The 24,900-nt window shown below is 32.1% G+C and overlaps 4 protein-coding genes across 10 annotated transcripts; 3 read left to right on the top strand and 1 right to left on the bottom strand.

Annotated features, from left to right (window-relative positions):
• Positions 1-36: 36 nt before the first annotated feature.
• LOC130890946 (IST1 homolog) lies at positions 37-4,459 on the top strand. Of its 6 annotated transcripts, XM_057795402.1 has the most exons (9): positions 37-312; positions 419-581; positions 635-854; positions 907-1,058; positions 1,316-1,423; positions 1,529-1,579; positions 2,657-2,704; positions 3,355-3,393; positions 4,039-4,459. In XM_057795402.1, the coding sequence occupies exons 1-9, from the start codon at positions 131-133 to the stop codon at positions 4,213-4,215; spliced, it is 1,140 nt and encodes a 379-aa protein (XP_057651385.1). In that variant the 5' UTR covers positions 37-130; the 3' UTR covers positions 4,216-4,459. The 6 variants fall into 6 exon arrangements, with proteins under 6 accessions (XP_057651385.1, XP_057651386.1, XP_057651387.1 ...); XM_057795403.1 differs by lacking the exon at positions 3,355-3,393; XM_057795404.1 differs by lacking the exon at positions 1,529-1,579 and having other exon boundaries at positions 46-312.
• A 983-nt stretch (positions 4,460-5,442) lies between these two features.
• On the bottom strand, positions 5,443-18,799 carry LOC130890945 (zinc finger CCCH domain-containing protein 10-like). Of its 2 annotated transcripts, none has more exons than XM_057795399.1 (9): positions 18,569-18,799; positions 16,791-17,152; positions 10,591-10,813; positions 10,239-10,534; positions 9,958-10,180; positions 7,672-7,735; positions 7,217-7,490; positions 6,897-7,153; positions 5,443-6,840 (listed from the first exon to the last, which is right to left on the bottom strand). In XM_057795399.1, exons 3-9 carry the CDS (start codon positions 10,773-10,775, stop codon positions 6,553-6,555), a joined length of 1,587 nt encoding a protein of 528 aa, XP_057651382.1. In that variant the 5' UTR covers positions 10,776-10,813; positions 16,791-17,152; positions 18,569-18,799; the 3' UTR covers positions 5,443-6,552. The 2 variants fall into 2 exon arrangements, with proteins under 2 accessions (XP_057651382.1, XP_057651383.1); XM_057795400.1 differs by having other exon boundaries at positions 16,791-17,128.
• On the top strand, positions 12,323-19,242 carry LOC130890947 (partner of bursicon-like). The gene is made up of 6 exons (XM_057795408.1): positions 12,323-12,650; positions 12,740-12,864; positions 13,577-13,739; positions 17,948-18,069; positions 18,408-18,533; positions 18,962-19,242. The coding sequence occupies exons 1-6, from the start codon at positions 12,536-12,538 to the stop codon at positions 19,100-19,102; spliced, it is 792 nt and encodes a 263-aa protein (XP_057651391.1). The 5' UTR covers positions 12,323-12,535; the 3' UTR covers positions 19,103-19,242.
• A 40-nt stretch (positions 19,243-19,282) lies between these two features.
• LOC130903856 (interaptin-like) lies at positions 19,283-23,934 on the top strand. The gene is made up of 7 exons (XM_057816204.1): positions 19,283-19,574; positions 19,687-19,865; positions 20,001-20,138; positions 20,196-20,318; positions 20,993-21,452; positions 21,510-21,737; positions 22,371-23,934. Exons 1-7 carry the CDS (start codon positions 19,394-19,396, stop codon positions 22,430-22,432), a joined length of 1,371 nt encoding a protein of 456 aa, XP_057672187.1. The 5' UTR covers positions 19,283-19,393; the 3' UTR covers positions 22,433-23,934.
• The last annotated feature ends 966 nt before the right edge of the window (positions 23,935-24,900 follow it).

Genomic DNA, 24,900 nt, shown 5'->3' with positions numbered 1-24,900 from the left:
AACATCACAAATACTATTTGAAGCATGACATATGACATATCAAGGTCTATATTGCCAAATAAACTAAATGATTCATACCTAATAATAAAACAATAAAAGTTGTAATTAGTGAAACAAAAATCGTTTTAAAATGTTTTCGAGTGGTCCTAATTACCCGAAATTAAAAACGAACCTACGATTAGCGATATCGAGATTAAAACTACTCCAAAAAAAGAAAACAGAATTAACTGAAAAATCCAGAAAAGAAATTGCAGATTATATCGCAGCGGGGAAAGTTGAGAGAGCAAAAATAAGGGTAGAATATATAATTAGGTAAAGTACAACAAATTATATATAATAGAAAAGTTATACTATAAATAATTAAATCTCGTAATAGAAAATAGGTGACCACACCTAATTAATTAGTTTATTTTTATAGGGAAGATTATCTTGTAGAAGCATTAGAAATTGTAGAAATGTACTGTGATTTATTATTGGCAAGATTCGGGCTTATTTCAAATATGAAAGAACTAGATGAAGGTATTGCAGAAGCTGTTTCAAGTTTAATTTGGGTATCTCCGCGACTTATGTCCGATATACAAGTAATAATATTGAAATTATACTTTCAATTTTATTTATAACTTATTATTTCCAGGAATTAAAAGTTATATCAGATCTTTTGAGTTCTAAATACGGACCTTCTTACGCTGAAGCTTGCAGAATCGAATCCGTAGAAACTATAAGTGCTAAATTGAAGCATAAATTGTCGATTCAAGCTCCTGCAAAGCTACTTGTTGAAAAATACATGATTGAAATTGCTAATTGTTATAATGTTGATTACGATCCTGATCCTCAAATAATGGCAATGGAAAAAGGTAACATTATATTTAGTTATTTGATATATAATTCAAAATTTCTTGTTTGTAGGGCACGATGCTCTATTGATAGATCTTTCTTCTAATAATTTGGGTGGAGGTGGTAGCGGTGGTTTACCACAGCCTCCTGGGTTCTTAGGGTATCCTCAACCTCCACCATTACCGTATATGGCTGATCCCATGCCTGCACCTTTTACATATCCGGTAAGTATACTAAATTTGAAGAATACTAAAGAAACATTTTTGAAAATCCATTTAATACATTATCCTCATAAAGATAATTAAATGATTTCCAAGTACAGGTCTATCAATCCAGAAATGAAAATTGTTACTCTTTGAGTCATTTATGTGTATTCACTCATTTACATATAAAATTGCAGAGGAAGTAAACACAGGAAACTTCCTACTTTTGACAAACAATGAAATTTGTAAAAAAAATGTATGATTTTGTTGTGCTACAGGCTCCAAAAGAAAAGGAACTGAATATAGATCCATCAGCCCCACCAAATCTACCATTTTCTTATAACATTCCACCTAACGGTGATAAAGAAGTTAATACAGATATAGGTGTAAGTATATTTAAGATTTTTTATTTGTCTTGCCCTTGTATAGGTGGAAGTTTGTTTTTATAGTGTTATTGTGTACTAGGTTTGTTTTTTTTTAATTATTTTTAGGAACAATTGCCTTCTTATAGACATCTTTATCCCAATTTCGCAACTCCCAAGGTAATTGTTAAACTTTCTTTAATGCATGGTTACTTTGATTACTAGTTATAATTTCATTACAGATTTTTACTTATTGTGATTTATTTGAGTCATTATTAACACGTTCACTGCCATGCTAGTACTTATATTTAGATGAAAATCATTTACTACTGGAAGTTAACGTGTTAAATACAAAGTAGTTCAGAATTAAATACATCAATATGAACAAAATTAATAATGATACTTCTTGTGAGTCTCTTCAGTCATACAAGAATCAAAAAAGTTATAAACAGGATGGAAACAGAAGGAAAGCACTCTACTGATTCCATAAGGTGCTAAATAACTACAAAAGTTCCTTCGACTCAGCTGGATGTAAACACTATTTGGATAAAAAGCTGAAAAAAGTTACATTTCAATGGATATTTCAGAGGAATGCAACCTCATGGAAGTCCCTAATTAGGTCTAGCACAAATTGATGGATATAGAATCTATGAAGAGGAGTTTTAGTTCTAAAATTCCCGGTTATTGGGAGTAAACATAAAAAATAGTTTGGACAATCTGCTGAGTTTTATGTTGCTGTTAATCTTAATCAAAGTGTGGGAAAATCGTTTGCGGAGGGCTTTTAACCTTCTTGAAATTTGCAAAGATAATGGAATGATTAGAACTATGGGACTAGTAGATGATCCATAGATGTTGAATAATTTGGAAGCAGAATAATAAGATGTACAAAATATCTTTTAGGTATGGGTACAAAGTGGTTGTAAAGCCAAAAAAATATACAATTGGATGTAGTTAATTACGATTGATTCAGAATATTAAAATCAATTTACAAATGAGTAAAAAATGTCTGGTTTTTACTTCCTGTGAAGTTTCAATGGATTATTATCATATATTTCGATTTTTTTCTCTACTTTATTTGTTTTCATGTACTTTTATTAGTATCGGAGTAGTAAATAGTATGATTAGCATCGATGATTCAAAAATCTCAATTAGTGGCAATCTTTTGAAGCTATTCGTGTCCTTAATTTCGATTTTTATTATATTTCTACAGCATGCTTATGACAATTAGTTTTTTTTTTCATTTTTCAAATTTTCTAGAGCGGTGAAACTGATTCTTCGACATCAAAAGATGGGAAAAAAAATGAGGTAAATAGTTGTATTCAAATTATAATAGAAAATCTGTTTATAACAGGCATGTTTAACCCATTAGCTGCCGAAATTATTTTTTATTTCCATATTTACTATATTAGTTGAAATTGAGAGTATTAACAATAAAAATAATTATTAAAAAAAATATATTAGCCGCTACTACATACAGATGGTTCTTGCTAAAGATTACACGCACAACAGGGTCTGTTGCATTGAGCAACATAGTAGTGCATACCATCAAAATGAACATCTGATAGAAATGTCCTGGAGGTTGATGTTCATGAAGGTGGATTTTTAGTATCATTTCAATTTCCACAGATACTCGTAACTGTCTACCTGTCAGATTATATACCCCCTTTGTTTTTATCTGCAGAGACTTCATTGGGGCTCAATAAATATTTTGTCTACTCCAGAGTCTTCATTGACGTCGTATGTTACTTTCGTGGGCTGATTTGTTGAAACCGTATGGTATCACAGTAGATTTTATCAAAGTAATAGGTGAATACATTTCATTAAAAAAAAGAAATTGGAATTAAATTCATAATTCTAATCACCTCCTTTTGAATATACAAATTACTTTAAAAACATAGTAGTAGTGATTTATTGACTTTCGATGCCTATTATTTATCCAACACTATACATTTTAGGAAAATGATAATGAATCAAGCCTAGATGTCAATATAGAGGTAGGATATGTGATAAAAGTGTTTGTAATATCATTAGATAACAGCTTAAACTATGATTAGTTGTATGTACCACATCCTGAAGCCTTTCTACCTTGTCAGGTGTAAGGCATGTGGAATTGAGTCCTTACATGAGTTCTGTTTTTAACGGCAGTTTCCATTGTTTCCTATCCTGTGTTTTTTATTTCCTGTTACGTTTTTCCTCGTTGCTATTTTTATTACTCCAGCTCAGTTGATTGTCTTTCTTCGATTTTTGAATTTAAATTTTCCCTCATTTTGTCATACCTTATTTTATTCTTTATTCTTCTTAAGAAACTCATTTTTGTACTTTATATGTTGCTAAAAACAAAATACAATGATGTTTTTAAGAACAATAGAGAATTCAGAGCAAAAATGATCCAGAAGAAAATATAGAAGCTTAGAAATGGTGCATACAACTATCCAGCACGCATTTAATACCTTCATTCAGATATTTTCACCTAATGATAATTTTTTTTTTTAAATTCAATGTGTGAATTTTAACCAAATCGTTATTTACATTTCAAACACAATTTCCATCATCAAAATCAGCTATTTAACATTGGGTTTAATGATATTATGAAATATATCACCACTTGAAAAATTCTCATAACGGGTTGTTGTTTTCAGAATAATGACAGTGTGCCAAAACCAGCTCCAAGATTAAAAATGAATGATAAAGTTTATGATTTACCGGAATTGCCTTCAGTACCGAATATCGAAAATGATTCATCTTCATCAAGAGATGATGATATCGATTTTGATGATTTAACAAAAAGATTTAACGAGCTCAAGAAAAAATATTAGAAAGAATGTTGAGTATGTGATGGGAGGGGGCTTTCCGCACTTTTTGTTGAAACTAGAAACAACTTTTATTATCTTGTAATTAAGTAATATAGAACAGGTATTATAAATATTTGCTGTAGGTTAAAAAATGAAAATTCAATACTAATTTTTGTTATGCCTTGTGAGATATATAAATATATTATTGCTATGTATTTTTAAATATATAAAAATGTAAAAAAACCGGAAAATAAATTTTAAAAACGTGGTTATTGTTTTATTTTTTAGTACCGGTTCAACTTATATACACACTTTTTAAAAAAATACACAACAGATCACCAACTTTTACACATTTTTAACTAAATTTTCATTTTTTTATGAAAATACTGCACAGTTCGAAGATTGTAGACATTCTGTAAACGTAATTTTTATATAAATAAAGTCTAATAATTTGTTAATAAATAATCATTTATATTTCAGCCATTTTGTTCAGTCAGTTGATGTTTGACAATCACTCAAGTAGTTGTGAGGGAAGATATGATGTATCATCATCAGTCACTGTGAAATTTAAACATAAGTGTTGAGAAAATTCAAAAAATTTTGATAACCATTAGAAAAAGTTGAGGAAATAGTACTGTTGTCATAGAATTGAAATTAGAGAAATGATTACATCAAAAGAATTCGGTACAAATATAGAATAAGAAGTAACTGCTGAATGAATATGAGTATCCGAAGTGTTCGTGATATTATCGTTCGTATATCGAGGGAAATTATATTACAAACTTTGGCAATCGTGAGGTAGCGGTGTTGTAAGATTTATTGTTGAGATAAAGATATACCCAAAAATAAAAAAGAATATATGTATATTTCAATTTTTGATATATTACAATCTTTAAAACTTAAAAATATTTTTTTTATTTTTTTTTTGGAAAGTATGATCTTGGATCAGATAGATCACTTATCAGTTAATTGCTATATACACATCTATCGTAGATTCCAAACGTCGAATCTGGAAATATTTTTTTACTCTGTTTCTACTATATTTCATATATTTTTGCACCTTTATTTAGTTATTTAATGGATACCAGGTGTTAAATAATTGATATTAGTTATTAGATATTTACTCGTTGTCAAATTTTATGGTAACCACTGAAGAAAAAACACAACGTGGCAACGATGTAAAACATCTGTCATTTTATTAGCTAATTATGCAATGAGAAAAAGGTGAGATTTCAATAAAACCAACAATTATTCTAATTAATAAATATTTTATTTAGTTACTATATTTACAATTCATGGAAGTTGATTTTTATAAACTATAACCGAAAATACTAATCAGTTTTTGTTTTTTTTTTAAACCTATTCTAACCCAATAAACTACTAGTAATAAGTCGAAATAAATAATTTTACAAGATAAAACAATTCAGTGAAACTAAGCACAGAGAGATACAAGCCAAATAAAATTTGAAAAAAAAATTATTTACATCTTTAAATATTGTTTACATCATTTCACAGGGAAAGTTATCCGAAATCGAAAAAACATCGTCAAATTCCGCCAAATCTTCTGTTTTATAAAATAAAAATCACAGTTCTTAATCCGGGAAAAAATATTTACCCTCAAAAATTTGTTAAGCTACACAAAAATGCTTTTGGTACTATAATTTGTCATTCAAAAAAAGCGTTAGTGAGATATGGGGCGTTAAAGTTCACAAAACGAAGGAAAATTGATTCGAAGCTCAACAAATCGAAAAATATTTTAGTAAACGATCTAAAATTTTAACGATTCTTACAGAAATTCTTCTTAATTTGGCAAATAATTCATACAACTTTCCAGAATAAAGAATTTCAACGATATGAACGAAATGAGAAGGTAAATCAGTATTTGGAAGAATCCAAGTTATTAAATAAACAATCTGCTCGGATTTTGTGCTCAAATTGACATATTTTGTGGTAAATTTGATAGGAATACTCTAAATTTACGCCCCAAAATATAATAGAGTCATCCAAAGAAGCGTTAGTGAGGTGTGGGGCGTTAAAGTTTACATATCGAACAATTTATTCGAAGCTCTACAATTCAAGAAATATTATAGTAAAAAGTCTCAAATTTTTTCAGGATTGAAGATTTCAAAATATACGAAAAGACAAAATCTTTTTGGACGAATCAAAACTGCCCAAAAATCAATTTTATACCCAATTAATGAATTAAATTGATATATAATTGATTCATTCATCAAAACAGAGCCAAAAAACATCCAATATAGTACCAAAAACAATCCCGATTCCAGTTTTTTGCCAAAAAAAAAAGAAAAAACATCAACAATAAGTACGACGCCCGTAGCCGAATCCACAAAACACCGTCAACTAATGCGTCATAGCGTGATTAATACTTTGAGTCATTATCGGGTACGACACCATCGGTTGAGAAGCGGCATTAGACATCGCTATAGCTTGCGAGGTGCTCCTGTGAATTTCCGACGCCAAATTTTGTTGAGCAATCAATTGTTGATTAGTACTGGCTAAAGCTAATTGCTGAGGTACGTTCGTCACGGTTAACTGTTGAGGTTGGGTGCTCAACTGTTGATTGGTACTGGCCAAAGCCAATTGTTGAGCTTGAGACGTCAACTGTTGGTTGGTACTCGCCAACGCCAACTAAAAAACGTATCAAATTAATAAATAAAACGATACACCGTTATAAACGAAAGTACCTGTTGAGCTTGCGACGTCAATTGCTGATTAGTACCGGCCGCCAAGGCGAGTTGTTGCGCTTGCGTCGTCAATTGTGGACCCGCCGCAGTAGCCAACGCCATCTGTTGATTGGCCATGTGTTGAGCTTGCGACGTCAATTGAGGTTGGGCGGCCTGTTGAGCGGCGGCGAGGTTCGTTGCGAGATTCTGTTGGGCTATCGCCAATTGGGCCTGGGAACTATTGGCGATCGCTAATTGGGTCGTAGGATTTGTCGTCACTACAAAAATAAATATGGAAAAATGAAAAAAAAAAAAAAATTAAACATACACCGATGACTTACCTAATATTTGTTGGCTGTTGGCTAAAATCTGCGCTGGGGCCATGCTAACGGCGGGACAACCGGTAATAGATACCGGGTTACAAGTGGATACCGTTGCCAGAGATACCGGTACGGTGGCTACGCTGGCTATCACTGTCCTATTAACTTGTTGGGGCGTTTGGGAATTCGTTATGCTAACGGCCGGTACGTTTACCGTACCGTTACGTTTGTCGTTGACGCGCAACGCGGCGTTTTGTTCTAATAAAAATTCATTGGTGGCTGTCAGATTCGATACCTACGGAAACGTTAAATAATTTACGCCGTAAAATATCGAAGTACGGTCCTGTTGTTTGTTTACGTTACCGAACTAACCTATCGAATATGACTTATGACGTAGAAATGTAAACAAACCGCAGGGTCGGACTCGTTTTGAAAATAATTTATTTCAAAAAAAAAAAGAGAAAGTATTTACGCACTTGTTTTTTGAGTCGAGCGTTTTCTTTCAGTAACATTGCATTTTCTTCCACCAACATTAAAGTTCTGCAATAGAAATTTGAGAAAAATTTAGAATTCGGATGGCATGCATTAAATAAATGGTGCCCGATATGGCATCTAAAACTACTAGAACTTAACTAATGACTGATTTAATACATCTGTTGAATAAATGGCACTTAATATGGCGTCTATTGAATAAATGGCATCTAAAACCACTAGATCTCATCTAATGACCGATTTATGACACTCAATATGGCATCTATTGAATAAATGGCACCTAATATGGCGTCTGTTGAATAAATGGCACTTAATATGGCATCTATAACCTAAATGGTGTCCAATATGGCATCTAAAACCACTAGATCTCAACTAATGACCGATTTATGACACCCAATATGGCATCTGTTGAATAAATGGCACCTAATATGGCGTCTATAACCTAAATGGTGCCCAATATGGCATCTAAAACCACTAGATCTCAACTAATGACCGATTTATGACACTCAATATGGCATCTAAAACTACTAGATCTCAACTAATGACCGATTTAAGACACTCAATATGGCATCTATTGAATAAATGGCATCTAAAACCACTAGATCTCATCTAATGACCGATTTATGACACTCAATATGGCATCTATTGAATAAATGGCACCTAATATGGAGTCTGTTGAATAAATGGCACTTAATATGGCATCTATAACCTAAATGGTGTCCAATATGGCATCTAAAACCACTAGATCTCAACTAATAACCGATTTATGACACCCAATATGGCATCTGTTGAATAAATGGCACCTAATATGGCGTCTATAACCTAAATGGTGCCCAATACGACATCAAAAACCACTAGATCTCAACTAATGACCGATTTATGACACTCAATATGGCATCTAAAACTACTAGATCTCAACTAATGACCGATTTAAGACACTCAATATGGCATCTATTGAATAAATGGCAACTAATATGGCGTCTATAACCTAAATGGTGCCCAATATGGCATCTAAAACCACTAGATCTCAACTAATGACCGATATATGACACTCAATATGGCATCTATTGAATAAATGGCACCTAATATGGCGTCTATAACCTAAATGGTGCCCAATATGGAATCTAAAACCACTAGATCTCAACTAATGACCGATTTATGACACTCAATATGGCATCTATTGAATAAATGGCACCTAATATGGCATCTATAACCTAAATGGTGTCCAATATGGCATCTAAAACCACTAGATCTCAACTAATAACCGATTTATGACACCCAATATGGCATCTGTTGAATAAATGGCACCTAATATGGCGTCTATAACCTAAATGGTGCCCAATATGGCATCTAAAACCACTAGATCTCAACTAATGACCGATTTATGACACTCAATATGGCATCTATTGAATAAATGGCACCTAATATGGCGTCTATAACCTAAATGGTGCCCAATACGGCATCAAAAACCACTAGATCTCAACTAATGACCGATTTATGACACTCAATATGGCATCTAAAACTACTAGATCTCAACTAATGACCGATTTAAGACACTCAATATGGCATCTATTGAATAAATGGCAACTAATATGGCGTCTATAACCTAAATGGTGCCCAATATGGCATCTAAAACCACTAGGTCTCAACTAATGACCGATTTATGACACTCAATATGGCATCTATTGAATAAATGGCAACTAATATGGCGTCTATAACCTAAATGGTGTCCAATATGGCATCTAAAACCACTAGATCTCAACTAATGACCGATTTATGACACTCAATATGGCATCTATTGAATAAATGGCAACTAATATGGCGTCTATAACCTAAATGGTGCCCAATATGGCATCTAAAACCACTAGATCTCAACTAATGACCGATTTATGACACTCAATAAGGCATCTACTGAATAAATGGCACCTAATATGGCGTCTATAACCTAAATGGTGCCCAATGTGGCATCTAAAACCACTAGATCTCAACTAATGACCGATTTATGACACTCAATATGGCATCTATTGAATAAATGGCACCTAATATGGCGTCTGTTGAATAAATGGCACTTAATATGGCATCTATAACCTAAATGGTGTCCAATATGGCATCTAAAACCACTAGATCTCAACTAATGACCGATTTACGGCACTTGATAGTGCCCATACCGGTACCTATAATAAAAATGACGATCTAAATGATGTGCTAAAGTAAAAGATTGAGAAAAAGGAAACAAGTGAGAGGGGGGTGGGATAAAATGTTTATATTACCTGGCATTAGCTCGGGCCAACATATGCGGCGGGGGATTACCGGCGAAATAACCCTGAGGGGGAACGCCAGCGAAATATCCTTTGAAATAAGGACCGAGTCGAGATTCCAAAAAATCGCAAGATATCATTTCTTGTTCGGACATCGCGGCGTACCGTCGTTTTATCAACGGAAGTCCGTCGTCTTTATATTCGTCGTAACTTACGCCGTTTCTCCTAAGAATACCTTCGAAAACAAAACGAATCGATACACTTACGTACTATATAGTGACGTCATAACTTACCTCTGACAGATTCCAATGGCACCAACTGCGGTTCGGCGATATTACCGTTATCGTTGTCGTATAGCAAAGAACGTTGTTTCTGGTGTTCGCCGTTGACAATTTCGGCTTCTTCTTGTTCTTTGGTGATGTGGCGGTATTTGCAATTGGATCTACGGCATTGGCCGCGTCTGAATTGATCGCAGACGGGCGGCGGATCCGGGAGCAGATTCTTTAACGTAACTTCGGAAAGGATTTGCGGCGTCATCTGTCCGGTACGTTTGTAATGATCGGCCTCGTTCGGAGAACAATGGATAAATCTACGATTAAATTTGCTATTTAATAACGAATTTTTATGAAATATCGACGTTCTCACTTGCAAAACGGTCTGGGGCAGACGTTGTTTTGGAAATCGTGACAGAAATTCAAGGGTTTTATTTCGTTTTCGTGTTTATATTTACAGTTGTTTCTGTTGCACGTTCCACGTAAAAAATCTCGACAGATATTGTCTTTTTCGTTCGATTTATTCGATTGTACGGCGTCTTCGGAACTTTCGGACATTTCGATTTGATTATTCCAATAATTTTATTTACCTAAAACTAAAAGAAAACAACAAAAACTAAAAAATCCGTTGGACGGGCCATATTTTCATAACGGACGAAGATAGCGGCGTGAAAAAAATATCCAAGACATCTTTTCGTAAAGTTCTTAGACGAATTGGGTTCGTTCTCGAAAATTCAGACTCGAAAGTTTCATTTTCACGTCCTTAATTGAACAGTCTTCTAATTATTCGATCACTCATAAAATTTCGTCCGGAACCGTCGCAGAACCACAGAACTGATTCAACGAGCCGCGCCATTTTCAATTACGGTTGACGTCATAAAAAACTCAAAATGGCGTACATTTCTATTGACATACCGCGCGCGCCCGGATCTGCGATCTATTAAATCGTGAATATACCTCGTATAAAACGATGATATTGAAATTATTCTGATGAAATGTTTAGTTTTTTACAACGATAACCGCTTAAATCCAAAAATTCATCGATATCAGTAAGTTTCGGCAAAAAAAAGGCACTCAAAACATGTTATGTTAATTTTTTTTTAAACGTTCGTTATACAAAAAAAAAATAACAGTCTGCCAATCTCTCGGGATAAAATGTAAAGCTTGTAACCCCGCTGGAGGTTCTCGGTTTTGGGGTCAACAAACTTATGTTCTTTCCAAACGTTTTCGTTAATTTTAGGAAGTGACTACTAATACAACGTAAGGACGTAAAGAGATCGTTTAAACCCGTCTACGTCAATATTCAATAATTCCTGGTGGCTAGTCCAAGCTAAATACGGGGGTGAAATATCTCCAAAAGCTCCTGTCGTAGACAAGCGACGTGGGGTCATGACTTTGGATGTCCCCAATATCTATCTGTCGTTCAGGATCGCATGGAATCGATTAGGAGTGTCCCGAAACACATTATCTTTCCAGCAGACCGCGTTTGTTTGAATTCCTTACGTGGAGGTGAACCTCACCGACGGAATTGTTGTCCAACAACTTGGCGTTGTCGAAAAACCACAGTCGAAACGTTGAAAACCCCCAAAAGATCCAACAAACACACACCTGAAGCTCGGGAAGCTTCGGGAATGCGTTCACTGACAGTGATCCTCCGATATTTGAACAATTCGCTATTGATCTTTTGGACAATAACATCCGAAATACGGCCCTGCAGTATTTGCGAACTCTTCTCCATAGAACTCGGTCAAGTGTCGATGGATTGAGCCTAGCACTTTCCCTAGAAGCTGTAGCTCATCATTTTTGGTATTCTAGATCTTCAAAATTATATAAAGTTCGTTCGATTATCCGGCAACCGTCATTTTTTCAATTTTCTGCACCATTTTCGTATTAATACATTTTTTTTTATACACCTCGCGGAGGAACGGTTTTAACGGACAAAAAACGAATCGCAGAGCGTAATCCGTACCCATGTTTCAGGACTTACGAGGCTACACGTCAAATTCCACCTGAAAGTGTTCCTAGTGCACTTATTTTATGTACAACCCTCGTATTTAGATAAATTTGCTTCGAATTACGTATCGTCGGATCAGTAGCCACTTCCGTTCATTAAAAATATCACTGGTATTAATGACGATTTTCCAAATTATTGAATAGAATTTTACATTATAAAACATAATATTTACGATATTTTAAATTGATTGATCAAATGAAAACGATAAATTTCACTTCGGGAAAATCGTAGAAAGAATTGGGAAAGTATAAAAGGGTGGAATGTAGAAATCCCAGCTCAGTTAGCTGTTAGAGAGCGCGAAGAGATGTTGTTTTATTTTGTAATTTTTGGAATTTTAAGTTTTTCTTATGTAATCGGTGTAAATGACATGTCGGAAGAAACTTGCGAAACTCTACCTTCCGAAATTCATTTAACGAAAGGTATATCGAACTTCATTTCGAGTTTTAACTGTATATATGGTTTACAAAGTTCAAATGCCGCTTAATATTTGAACGAAATTTTGTTTTAGAGGAATACGACGAATTGGGAAGACTTCAAAGGACATGTAACGGCGAAATAGCAGTCAACAAATGTGAAGGATCGTGTAAAAGTCAAGTACAACCATCAGTTATAACGCCAACCGGATTTCTGAAGGTAAACTAAGCTTCCCAAATTGTTTTTTACGAAAATCAACTTTCAAAATTTAATAAATGGAATTTGTATAAATCTCGTCAATTTGTGTGAAGTTATTTTACAGAATTAGTCCAAGTTAAAGTCTGGTCACGAGCTATAACGCCTATGTGTAAGAGAGAAATCATTGTGTCCTTTTCTATTTTATTCTTTCAAGAAACTAATGACGCTTGCGCGCCGCGTAGCACTCTCCTGTCATGTGCTCCCGCGATTGTAAACAAAACAAACTTCACGAAACTTCTATAAGTGATTGTCCATAAACCACTTGATCATAGGAAATCCTCTTTCCCACCCCACTACTACGTTTGCTATTAAATAATTATTTAAAAAAATCATTTCCTTTAATAAAAGTTTTGTTTTCACCTCCTCCTCTCGCCACGTGATTCAGTATAGTATTTGAACTTATACCCCTCCCTCTTGGCCAATCTACGTGTTCTATGGGCGTTCCCTAATTTGAATATATGTCCCAATGGTGTTCGATCATTTGAACAGATGATTGTTTCCCGCGCTTGTTTTATTGGAGCTGTCATTAATTTTTTTGCTCGAGGGCGTATCAATCGCGTGAACGACCGCTCGTGTCTAGACTTTTCTATATAGGGAGTTTAGTCGAAGTTGTATCACACGAAAGCCGTTATTTTCCACGACGATATAATAATATTTAATCTGATTTTTTTAGGAATGCTATTGCTGCAGAGAAAGTTATCTTAGAGAAAGAATAGTTACTTTATCTCATTGTTACGATCCCGATGGTGTAAGATTGACGTCTGAAGGTAACAACGCTCTGGACGTCAAACTTAGAGAACCTTCCGAATGCAAGTGTTTCAAATGCGGCGATTTTAGTCGATAAATTTTTTTGTGCGTATTTTTTTTTTTAGGAGAATATTTATTGAATTTGATCTTTTTTATTAACGCAAGCTTGTATGAAAATAAAAAGTATTTTCAAAAATAAAATCTAAAACATTTGTGTCGTTTTTTCTTTATGAAATTATGGAAAAATATACGAATATACGTTTTTTTTTGGTGATACACCCTATATATTTCTTCGTAATTAGATTCTTCTTTTTATCTTCGTTCTTACAATACGTAGTTTCATCTATTTACGAGGGCGGTCCCAAAAGTACCAGGCCCAATAAATAAAACATAAAAATTTTGGAAAAAAATATTTTTTTTACTAAAATACGTACTTAAAACACACTTTCGAGTGCGCAAAACTTCACTTTACGCACTAGTGAATAAAGAAAAAAAATATTAAGGTCTCATTCCACTTTTTTTTCAATTATTTAACAAAAATATTGTATGCAAATCGTGTGTAAAGGTCTTTTTTCGACTCGTGTGATTACATGAGTCATTTTTTCAAGTCTGGGAACAGGAAATAATCCGAGGTGGTTAAATCTGGCGAATAAGGCGCTTGAGGTAGCAATTCAAACTTTAATTCGTTAATTTTGGGCGTCTCAATAACTGCTACCCAATATTTTAGTGTTGATAACGAAGGAATAGTCTCAACCAGAGTAGAATCAAGTTGTATACTCACTAGAGATGGCGGTATTTTCCAAGTAAATACCGCCATCTCTACATCAGGCCAATTACTTTTGGAACCATCCTCGTATATAAAGTATTTATATCGACATCACTCTGTATATGCGTGACTATTTATTTTACGTAGTACGTCGACGGATATTTCCAACTGATTATAAATTATCGAGAAAAATCTGTATACGGGGTGGAATAAAAACGATTTTATAAATTTTTTAGTGTTTCCTCTTAAATTTTATATTTTTCGCGTTTATGAGCATCCCCTATATTTAAATTCGTCACTTTTCGAAATTTTTTTAGTAAAATTACGGCGGAAATGATCTAAATAACGCGTCTTGGATTCAAGTCCCCTAGTTCATCGTTGTGGTAACATACTTGTCATTATTTCACCATCTTTCATAATACAAATTATCTTTGGTGAATTTTCCTTGAAAATATTTCAATTGGATTTAGATCTGGTGAATTACCAGGTCAATTAAGTGCTTTTAATTTATTTTCCCATATAAAATTCTGTTTTAATTATTTTAAAATTTATTTTATTAATAAAATAATCTTATGGTGCAATATTTCGATGAATTTATAATGCTTTCAATAAAAACTAATCTTCCGATGCCTTTTTTTTTGTTTATAAGGTTTTTTAACAACCTGTTTACCTTCAATTATTCTAACAAAACTTTATGGATATCCCTGTAGAAATAAATGTGTTTTATCACGGAAAAGCACCTTTTTCCAGTCATCAACTGTTCGTGATTGGTATTTTTGGTCCATCCTAAGACTTTTACATCATTTTCTGAGTTAGAAATTGTTTTTTTTGTCTTCCGGTCAACTTCGAAACGCCTTTCTGTACATTTGAGGTACTCACTCCAAAATCTAATAAAACTCTTGGACTTGGTTTTCTTCGATTTAGTCTGGACTTCCTAAGAACCTTTTTCCATCATTTTATGAGTTAGAAATTATTTTTTCTTTGATTTTATTATCCTCCAAAAGTCTTTCCGTACAATTGAGGCACTCACTTCTATTCCATAATCTAGCAAATTCCTTTAAAGGTTCCTGGTTGTCTTTGTCGTGCCAAGCTAAGCATTTCCTGAGTTATAAATGATTTTTATGTCTTCAAATCAACATTTGTACTGTTGAAGCCCTTACTTCATCACTCTAATCTAGTAAATCCCTCCAAAGGTCATTTTTGGATTTAACTTACATAGTTGAGCCTTACCAAGAGTTTTCTTATCATTTTCTTGGTTAGAAATTGTTTTTTCTTTGATTTTCTTGTCTTCGGGTCAACTTCCAAAAGCCTCTCCATACAGTTGAGGTGCTTATTCCATCACGACTACAATCCTGCAAATCCCTTTAAAGGTCTGTGTTTGTTTTTTTTAGAAAACGACCGTGAAATTTTGTATTGAGTTGAAAATAAATTTGCCACAATTCTCAACATATATTTCAATAAGTTTGGGCTTCATGACTGAAGTTATTTTTCTTTATGTGTATTAGATAATAATTTTTTTTGTGAATTAAATTTTTAGAAAGAAAAATCAGCTGATTTGATCACTTTATTTCATCATAGGCGATTGTATTCCTCAAAAACTTTTACCTAATACCACTCCTTCTATATATCCTTCGATTCTGGATTCCTTTTCCTAGAAATCCTCAAGTTATAGCCCAAAAATTCAATTTCTTCAACAATTTTGATCTGAAACTATTAAAACATGGTCCAATCTGCCTATTTTTGACTTTCCTAAATAAATCTTTGACTTTTCTAAAGATTTTAGTCATCTACCTCTCTATCCAGCACCCAACAATGACATCTAAACAATAAAGTTTAATGTATGGTATAAATAGATGAAGATATTTTTTGATTGCTATATGGGGCTTCTTTTCCTAAAAATCCTCAATTTACTGACCAAAAATTCTAAACATTTCAGTCCATATTTGGTCTGAAATTATTACAACATAGATCAGCTTGCCCATTTTTGACTTTCCCATCTAAAAGTGTCACTTCTTTCAATATTCCAGCTTCCTTTTTCATCTTCGAGAAGATATCCTTCGATTACTATATTTCATACATTATGGGGCTTCTTTTCCTCAAAATCTTCAAGCGATAGCCCAAAAATTCAATTACCTCAACCTTTTTGAAGCTATTTTATACTTGATTTTGATTTTTATAGTTCTATAAGTACTATATATTGAATTTTTCAAAATTTAATAAATAAACTGTAAATTTTTGTTTTATTTTAAAATATAAAAAAAAATCCCATCCGATCAATACCAATTCATGTTCACTATATTTATATGGCCAGAAACTAATTTTATTGCAAATTGAACTATTTATTTACTTATATTTAATATCATTTATCGCTTACCTGTTAAAAAAAATAATTTAATCGATGGGTAAGTTGAACCTTTTATGTAATTCAGTTACAGTAACATGTTCGGCATCGGCCAAATAACCTAAAATCATTTGGGCTAGATCCTTCATTTCATTATATTCATGGAGGGCGTCCATTTGAGGATGAAGATCAGTTGTAATACCATTATCTTCAAATTCTTTAATAGCTTTATCTAACTCGGCGTTTTCTTTCAAAAGTCTTTCGTATCTAGATTTCAATTCTAAATTTGAAGAATTCTCTTTGGAATCGATCTTTTTTAATGATTTAAACTTTTTTGACGGTCTTGAGAGACGTTTAGATTTGTCCATTTACTAAATCAAAACATGGATAAAGATCTATAACATCAACAATTAAGATTTAAAACAATTCAAATTTTGTAATAAATGAGTGTATATTTAAAAAAAAAACTGTTAACCAAAAAAGGGAAAACAACATACTACCCCCTGTCAGATTGAACATCAGCCATGCCATTATACCACCCCCATGGTGTTAAGCAGGGGGTAACAACAAAAAACATATATTTCACATATAAACGGATGAAATGAAACCTAGAAGGTTATTGCCATTAAACCAGTGGTGTATCTATAGATAATATTGATATTACAGAAATTATATAATATTAAATAACATTCAAACTTAAGAAATTAGTAAAAAACTAGATTTTTCACCATATGAACACAACTGCTAACGACGAATAATAATATTCATATAACGATGAATTTATTAGAATATAAGTAGTTAAAATGAACTAAAAATATGTAATTAAAAATGTATTTACAAGATTTTTTATAAAAATCATAATAGAAAGTAAAAAAATCCAAATAATTGATGTTATAAGTGAACCTACACCACTGGAGGATCAGAAAAACAAGACTAGTTAGTCCGGATAAAAGGGTGTTTTATAAAAAGGCAAACGACTTATAAAAAAGCAACAGTGTGATTATATACTTTCAAAGGGTTGTGGGATGTTTGTAAAGATATTTTCGATATGTAAGCAAAATAAGTGATAATAAAACTATTATTAATTCAATTTATTTCAGTGTTGAATAAGACATGGAACCTATTTCTGTTACTTATTATACTAGAAAATATGTGTATAGATCCCAGATTGAAAACAGCAACAGTAGAAGCTGCTAGTACGACTGATGAATGTCAAGTAACGCCTGTCATACACGTTTTACAGTATCCCGGATGCGTACCAAAACCTATACCTAGTTTTGCTTGTATAGGGAGATGTGCATCGTATTTACAAGTAAGTGATGTTAATATAGAAAAGAATTTAAAAGTACCTTTTCTAAATTCATTAATTAACACATTTATCTGGGTCAAATTATCAAATATTAAACATTTATTTGAAGACGAATATTAATAATTATTTATAACTAAATTTGATATGATATTAAGAAACTTTTAGTTTATGTTTATTTATTATAATCCAAAATCTACGGGAAATACAAAATAAAATCTGTTAATAAAGTTGTTAACACATTTTTCAAGTTGATGCTTTTATCAAATTAATATTTGAGAGGTGGGGACAAGGAGAAGATACATCGTATATAGATTGTTTTTAATTTTTATAAGTATTTCTAGGTATCCGGTAGCAAAATTTGGCAAATGGAAAGATCATGCATGTGCTGCCAAGAATCAGGGGAAAGAGAAGCTTCAGTTTCATTGTTTTGTCCGAAAGCGAAGCCAGGAGAACGTAAATTTATAAAGGTTTGTTGGAGAATTTTAAATTTAAAAAAACTCACCTTCAAATCCTGTGTTAATTGATATTTTTTTGTTGGACAAATGTCTTTATAATAGTCAAATATTCAATATAAACTCCAGAGACAACTAACTACCTACGATTAAACACCAAACTTTTGTCTGTCAAAATGTAATGATCAGTAACAATTATTTTGATACATTGAAAAATCGACCTTAATTAACTTGTCAATTTGATCTAAAATTCAGTAACACAAATAAAATGTCAAAATAATACATGTGACAGCTGAGATACAGTTAACTACAATTTTGAGAAATTTTTGTGATTATAATTGAGCTACTGAGCAGAAGATGACGCACACCAATTTTTTAAATAAATAAAATGTTTATAATCTCATTTATTTTATATGGCAAAATGTAGACGTTTATGTTTATAGGTAACCACAAAAGCTCCATTGGACTGTATGTGTAGACCGTGTACTGGAGTCGAAGAGAGTGCTGTTATACCACAAGAAATGGCGGGGTATTCTGATGAAACTCCTTTATCAGGACATTTTCTTAAATCACATCAATTGTGAAAAATCTTGACTATTACATTTAATATTGAATAAACCGCAAAATGTATATATAGTTTCATTAAAAAATACAAAAACCATCGATTGTTTAATTATATTTACGATAACTTTACACTTAATATTTTTATTTCTTGGCTTTTTGATCATTAAGACGTTGATATATATTAAATAAAAAAGAAGAACTTTGACACATAAAAATTGACACCAAAACATTTTTTTGCCAACATTGCCAACAAATCCTAATTTTAGGGCAAATATAAGTGAAAGTCTAAATAGAACTGTTAAATAAATGTAATGACCACTTCTAGGGTTATACGCGGCACTAGAGCCAAAGTATTTCTATACATATGTGCTATTTTAATTATAGTTGGTATAGTGGCATGTTATAATAACACTCTTTCTCAGTTAGACGATGTTAAAAAAGCGAATGATATTTGCCACCAACAGGAAGAAAACTTATCTACTCAGTTGCAAGGTATCTATATTCATTTCAGACAAGTAAAAATTCAAGGAAACTAAAATAATTTATATTTTTATATTGTTTAAATTCAATTACCACTGTATTGTTCGAGTTTATTTATTTATAGTTATATCAGATTACAAACAGAGATTGGAAAAAAGTTTAAAATCTGAACAATCAGATCATCATCAAATTAAATTAAATCTTGAAAATCAGCTTAAAGAAGAAAGGAGCAAATATGAAAACGAAGCTAATGATATGAAATTAAAGTTGGGATCTGTACAACAACATTTAAATTTATTACAGGTAAAATCTATCGATTCTAGTAGATGCTATATAAGAATAAATGTATGCAAAAAATTGTTGTTTAATTTATACAATTTAAAAAATAGAATTAGCGCAAAATTGTTATTTTAATAACTTACCTTGTTTCACTAATAGACACAATATGATGATTATAAAGAAGAAATGGATAAAAGTCAGAAGCAGCAACAAGAAGAAATTGGCAATTTGGAAGCTAGGATAAGCGAATTGTTGGAAGAACAGAAAAAACTTAGATCTTCTAGAGAAAATCTAAAAGTAAATATACAAAAACACGAATTTGTTATAGTTATTTTTGTTTTTATTCATGTTCAGTTACAGTTTGATCAACTTGTGAATGAAAAAGATAAATTAGAAAAGCAAATTCAAAATAAACATAACAACGAGGAATTAAAGAGTGAAAATGCTGTACTCAAGCAAGAACTTGAACAATTGAAAGTGAGTTTTTATAATTTCTTATTCATTTAAGTCGATTTACCGTAAAAAACCTGTAATTTTTATCATATTTATACAACTTCTTTCTAAACAGAATATGTATGTATGGATTTGTTAATCCCACTGCTATTAAAAAGTCCAGAACGTGGGATGGCTCTAACTGCCAGAGATCTTCGTCTTCTATTTCATATGCTTCCAGGTGTAGTGCTCTGGAGTTTTGTAGTGTCTCACACATTACCAGAATCTGCAGACTTCAGATGTTCATTGAGGCAACAGTGTCCCTATAGGACTCCTCTTAGTATTCATAGGTTGCTCTTACAATGATACATTCATCAGATCTTTTCTGGATATAATCTCCCAGTAGTTTCTCTAACTGTCTCATCACCTGCTTCCAATGCTTTTTTTTTTGTTCCGTAGCTGATACCCCAAAAGGGTTATGGACCTATGAAGGGTTTGTCTGCCCTTGTTTTATCGATTTTGTCAGCTATTTTGTTCATTGCAAGGTAACTTACTTTTAAAGCTTAGTATTGAGGTGATTTTTTCTTGGTATATCATCCTGAGGTATGTCCCCGGTTTGGTTATTTTTTAAGGACAGTTTTTCCTCAGTGATTCAGTCTCTGAATATTCCGAGAGATATTTTTATTAGTGTGCAAATAGCTTAAAAAGTATTTTTTCAGGAAAAATGTAATAATCAAGATACCATTCCAGAACCTAAAATATCAGAAACAGGACCAAAACCACAATCTGATAAAGAAAGTAAATTAGCTGAGGAAGCAGAAAATAAACTATCAGATACTAATGTATTACATCCTCCTCCAAATGATTCAAATATCCCTCTAAATCAACCGTTGAATATGAAACAGGAACTTCCTGTTCTTCCAGAGCCTATAAACGATAATGGCAAAATAATATCTTCTAGTACTTCTTCAAATAACAAAATTTTGAAACCTTCTCAAGCGAGTTTGAATTTAGTTAGACCAATATTTTTACCTACTGTCACCCCTGAAACAGTAAAAGAGCATAAACTACCCAAAGGAGTGGTAGCTGTTCCAGAAAAGAAAGAAGAGGAAATTATAAATGCCAGATATCAAAATGCAAAAGACAGTGCTAACGAATTAGCGCACAGAGAAAAAATAGGTAAGACACAATTTTGACTAATCGGATTGTATTATATCATTTTTATTTTGTTTTTAGTAAAAGAAGAATTGGAAAAGGAAAACGTAGCGCATGAAGTATTTGATGCGCCGTTACATCAAGACGGTTTACAATTCGACAATAACGACCAATTCAAACAAGCAGAAAAACCTAATTTTGATAAAAAACATATCGATACATTAGGAAGAGATAAAAAGAACTACGATCAAGATCAAGCTGAATATAAAGATTTGCAGAATGATGTTCAATTAGAAGAAAATGATGACGGTGAGTAATTTTCTTCACAATCATCTTGTAACTAATAATAAATCGTTGAACAACAGGAGAAAAATAAAATAAGAGAAGAAGGAACGAGTAGGAAAAACAGATTTGAATATAAAGGAGCTCATGCTCTATATATTTTTTAAAACATAACCAAACAGAAATCTGTTGTATTTTATTCGTTCTGTTCCCCAAATAAAAGAAAATATGAATTTATATGAAAAGTGTCATAAAAAATTTGCTCAAAACAAAAGGATAAGATTGATTTAAAGTGTAGATAGGTAGAGGACGTTTTATTGAATTTGTCGAATGGAGTTGGAGGTCAATAACAAATTGATTTCTTTAATAACTCTAACGCCAGAATAAATGAATCAGAAGTGACTACTGTGCCACAATACGTTAATAAAGGTACTGAACGCACTTATAATTTGTGTTCGAGTGTATCTACAACTATATTTGTGCGCATGTGCATAACTTCTTGTATGCGTAGAAGAGCTCATGCGCACGACTTGACAGTTGACAGGTTCTAGTTCTATGTAAGATGTTTCTTCTATTACGAACGATTTGTTTGATTAATTGATTTACTTTGATAGAGTCAGAATTATGAAAAAATATTTTCTTTATTTAAAATATTTTCAGACGATGGAGATGGTTACGATGACCATTTAGAAAGACAAAAAGAACCGGCTGTTAGGAATTAGAAATGAATTCGTGTTTATAGTTAGAAAATCGCGTACAAAATATACAAGGTTGTCTAAAAAAAACTTTTTCTATACTCCGTACGTGGTTTTTTCACTTTGTGTCATATAAAAGTGAAACGATCATACTTTCGATTATATCTTAGCATCTATTGCCCCATTTTTATACATATTAAAATAATTTTTGTAAATATTGTATATGACCATTATGTGGGTAAGGAAAAAATATTTTTTTTTCTTCTTAATTGGGGTATCTGTAAGTTTAGTTTCCGTACGATATTAAAATTGACATCGAAAAAAAAATCTACATTAGTACTTAGTCGTGTCTGAAAGGTACTGTTCTAAATAACAAAAAACTTAATACAGGGTGACTTGAAAGTTGTAATTCAATTTCGGTTATAATTTATTTTTCTGATAGTACCATAATTAAATGTTTCTATTATATAAAACAATTTGTAGTCTTCTATTTCCGTCCATTGATAAATGTATATTCAATTGGTTCTTCTAAATTCATCATTTTCTACAAAAATGACCACCAGGTACCCGAATGTAACTTATTTACCCCTAATTATTAGAATATTCTTATATTCCCTTTATTATCATCCTTTTTCATTGTCTTTATCCCTATATTTCTCACATTTTTTAAAAAAATGTATCTGCTATTATTACTATATCATCTGCATACACCGATCCATCTATTTTCACCGTTTCTAGGTTCCTGCATCAATTTATTGTCTTCTGTTATTTTCTTGTTGGTCTTCTTACATCCTTAAATACATTCTTCGATTTTGATTTGTATTAATTGAATATTTCCTATTTATGTCACTATAGAGCCTCTATGTCATTCAACCAATCCGAATAATGATAACCCGGTTTCAATTTTATAAATTTCCAAGCATCTCTGTATATTTATAATTAACAATCACTCTGTATTAATTCAATGATAAGTTATTCTGTATATAAAAGCTGAAACAATAGTGTACAGTGTGATTTAAAAAAAAAAAGTACTAGTTAGATACATTCCCATATCGATTAATCTCAAATCTCTTTTCGAATATCTCTTCGCTAATATTTTTAATAAAAATTGATTCATATAATGTACATAATTTTGTTCGAATAATAATTTTAATATTTCGCTGTAGAAACAGTATTATTATTAATTTTTTTGTTAATAAATGTGTTATATGAAATACCGTTTACTGTACATCACAATTTTAATAATTAACAGTTTATTCAAACATTTTTGAATAAATTTTCAAGTTACATCTCTATATATGATCATTTGAACTATTAAAAGGGCCAGACAGTATATTGTACAAGACTATATCTCCTCTCGAAGGGGTTTTGTGTCTCAATTTCCTAGTAATACTTCAAATCAAACAATTTTCAATATATTATTAACTGGTGTTTTGTATTAAATAATTTAGTTGATAGATTTTTTATTGTTTTTATATTTTTATGTGTATATTATCATGTAAAATAAATTATGAATCTATAAACGTAAATAGTTGTTTTATTTAATTTCTTCTTACTAAAAATCGAATAAAAACTACATCCCAATAGTTTTTCCACTTTGGATCCAAAATTTTTGACCCAAAGGTATAATTCTACTAAATATTATTGGGATCTATTGCGTCCTCTTATCTTGCTGATCTCAACTACCAGAAATCTTCCGTATAGTGCTCTGAAGTACCGAAGTGTCTCAGAAAACGTGGATAGATGTTTAATCCCCTGCTCAACAGAATCTGCATTCTCCAGTAAGTCCATTGGATCTTGGTTCTTGCCTAGATAGATACATTCAGCAGATTCTTTCTTGATACTAAGTGTTTACAGCATTAATCCCATTTTTTCTTATGAATTTCGGGTTCTAATTGTCTTCTATTTCATAAACTTTCAGGTGTAGTATTCTGGAGTTCCGTGTTTTATCCTTTGAGAGAATGTGGATAGAAGTTTCGTCCTCTGCTCAACAGAATCTGCACGGACAGTGTTCCAACAGGACTCCTGTTAGTATTCGCAGGTTGTTTCTTCTTGTCTAGGTTGATATATTCAGTAGATCCTTTATTAGGGATCCTCAATGCTAACTACATGCCCTGACAAGACTCCTATTAGTATATTTGTCTATCCAACTCGTGTAGATTTTTCCAGTAACTACTTTGATACCACAGAAGAATTCAGGTCTACTTTAACGAGTCTATCAGCTATTTTGTTTACCTCTACCCTAAGGTGTCCTGGAATCCATTGCAGAGTAACTTTATTTTGTCCCAGACTAGTTTAGATTTTATAATATTGGAGCTTAGGGCTCTGTTGGTTGCTTGGCTATCGTACAAGATGATTCTGCAATAAACCGGATTAATATCAAAAGAGTTAACTAACAATTTTGTTTTATCTTCTACAATATTATATCCGGATCAATAAATCAATACACAAAAAATTTATTTTTTGCTTATTCAAAGATTTTTTTATATTATTTT

Source organism: Diorhabda carinulata, chromosome 2, assembly GCF_026250575.1.
Source record: "Diorhabda carinulata isolate Delta chromosome 2, icDioCari1.1, whole genome shotgun sequence".
Lineage (NCBI taxonomy): Eukaryota > Metazoa > Arthropoda > Insecta > Coleoptera > Chrysomelidae > Diorhabda > Diorhabda carinulata.
The sequence above is the reverse complement of the archived record's forward strand: the minus strand, read 5'-3'. Positions and strand labels throughout refer to the sequence as shown.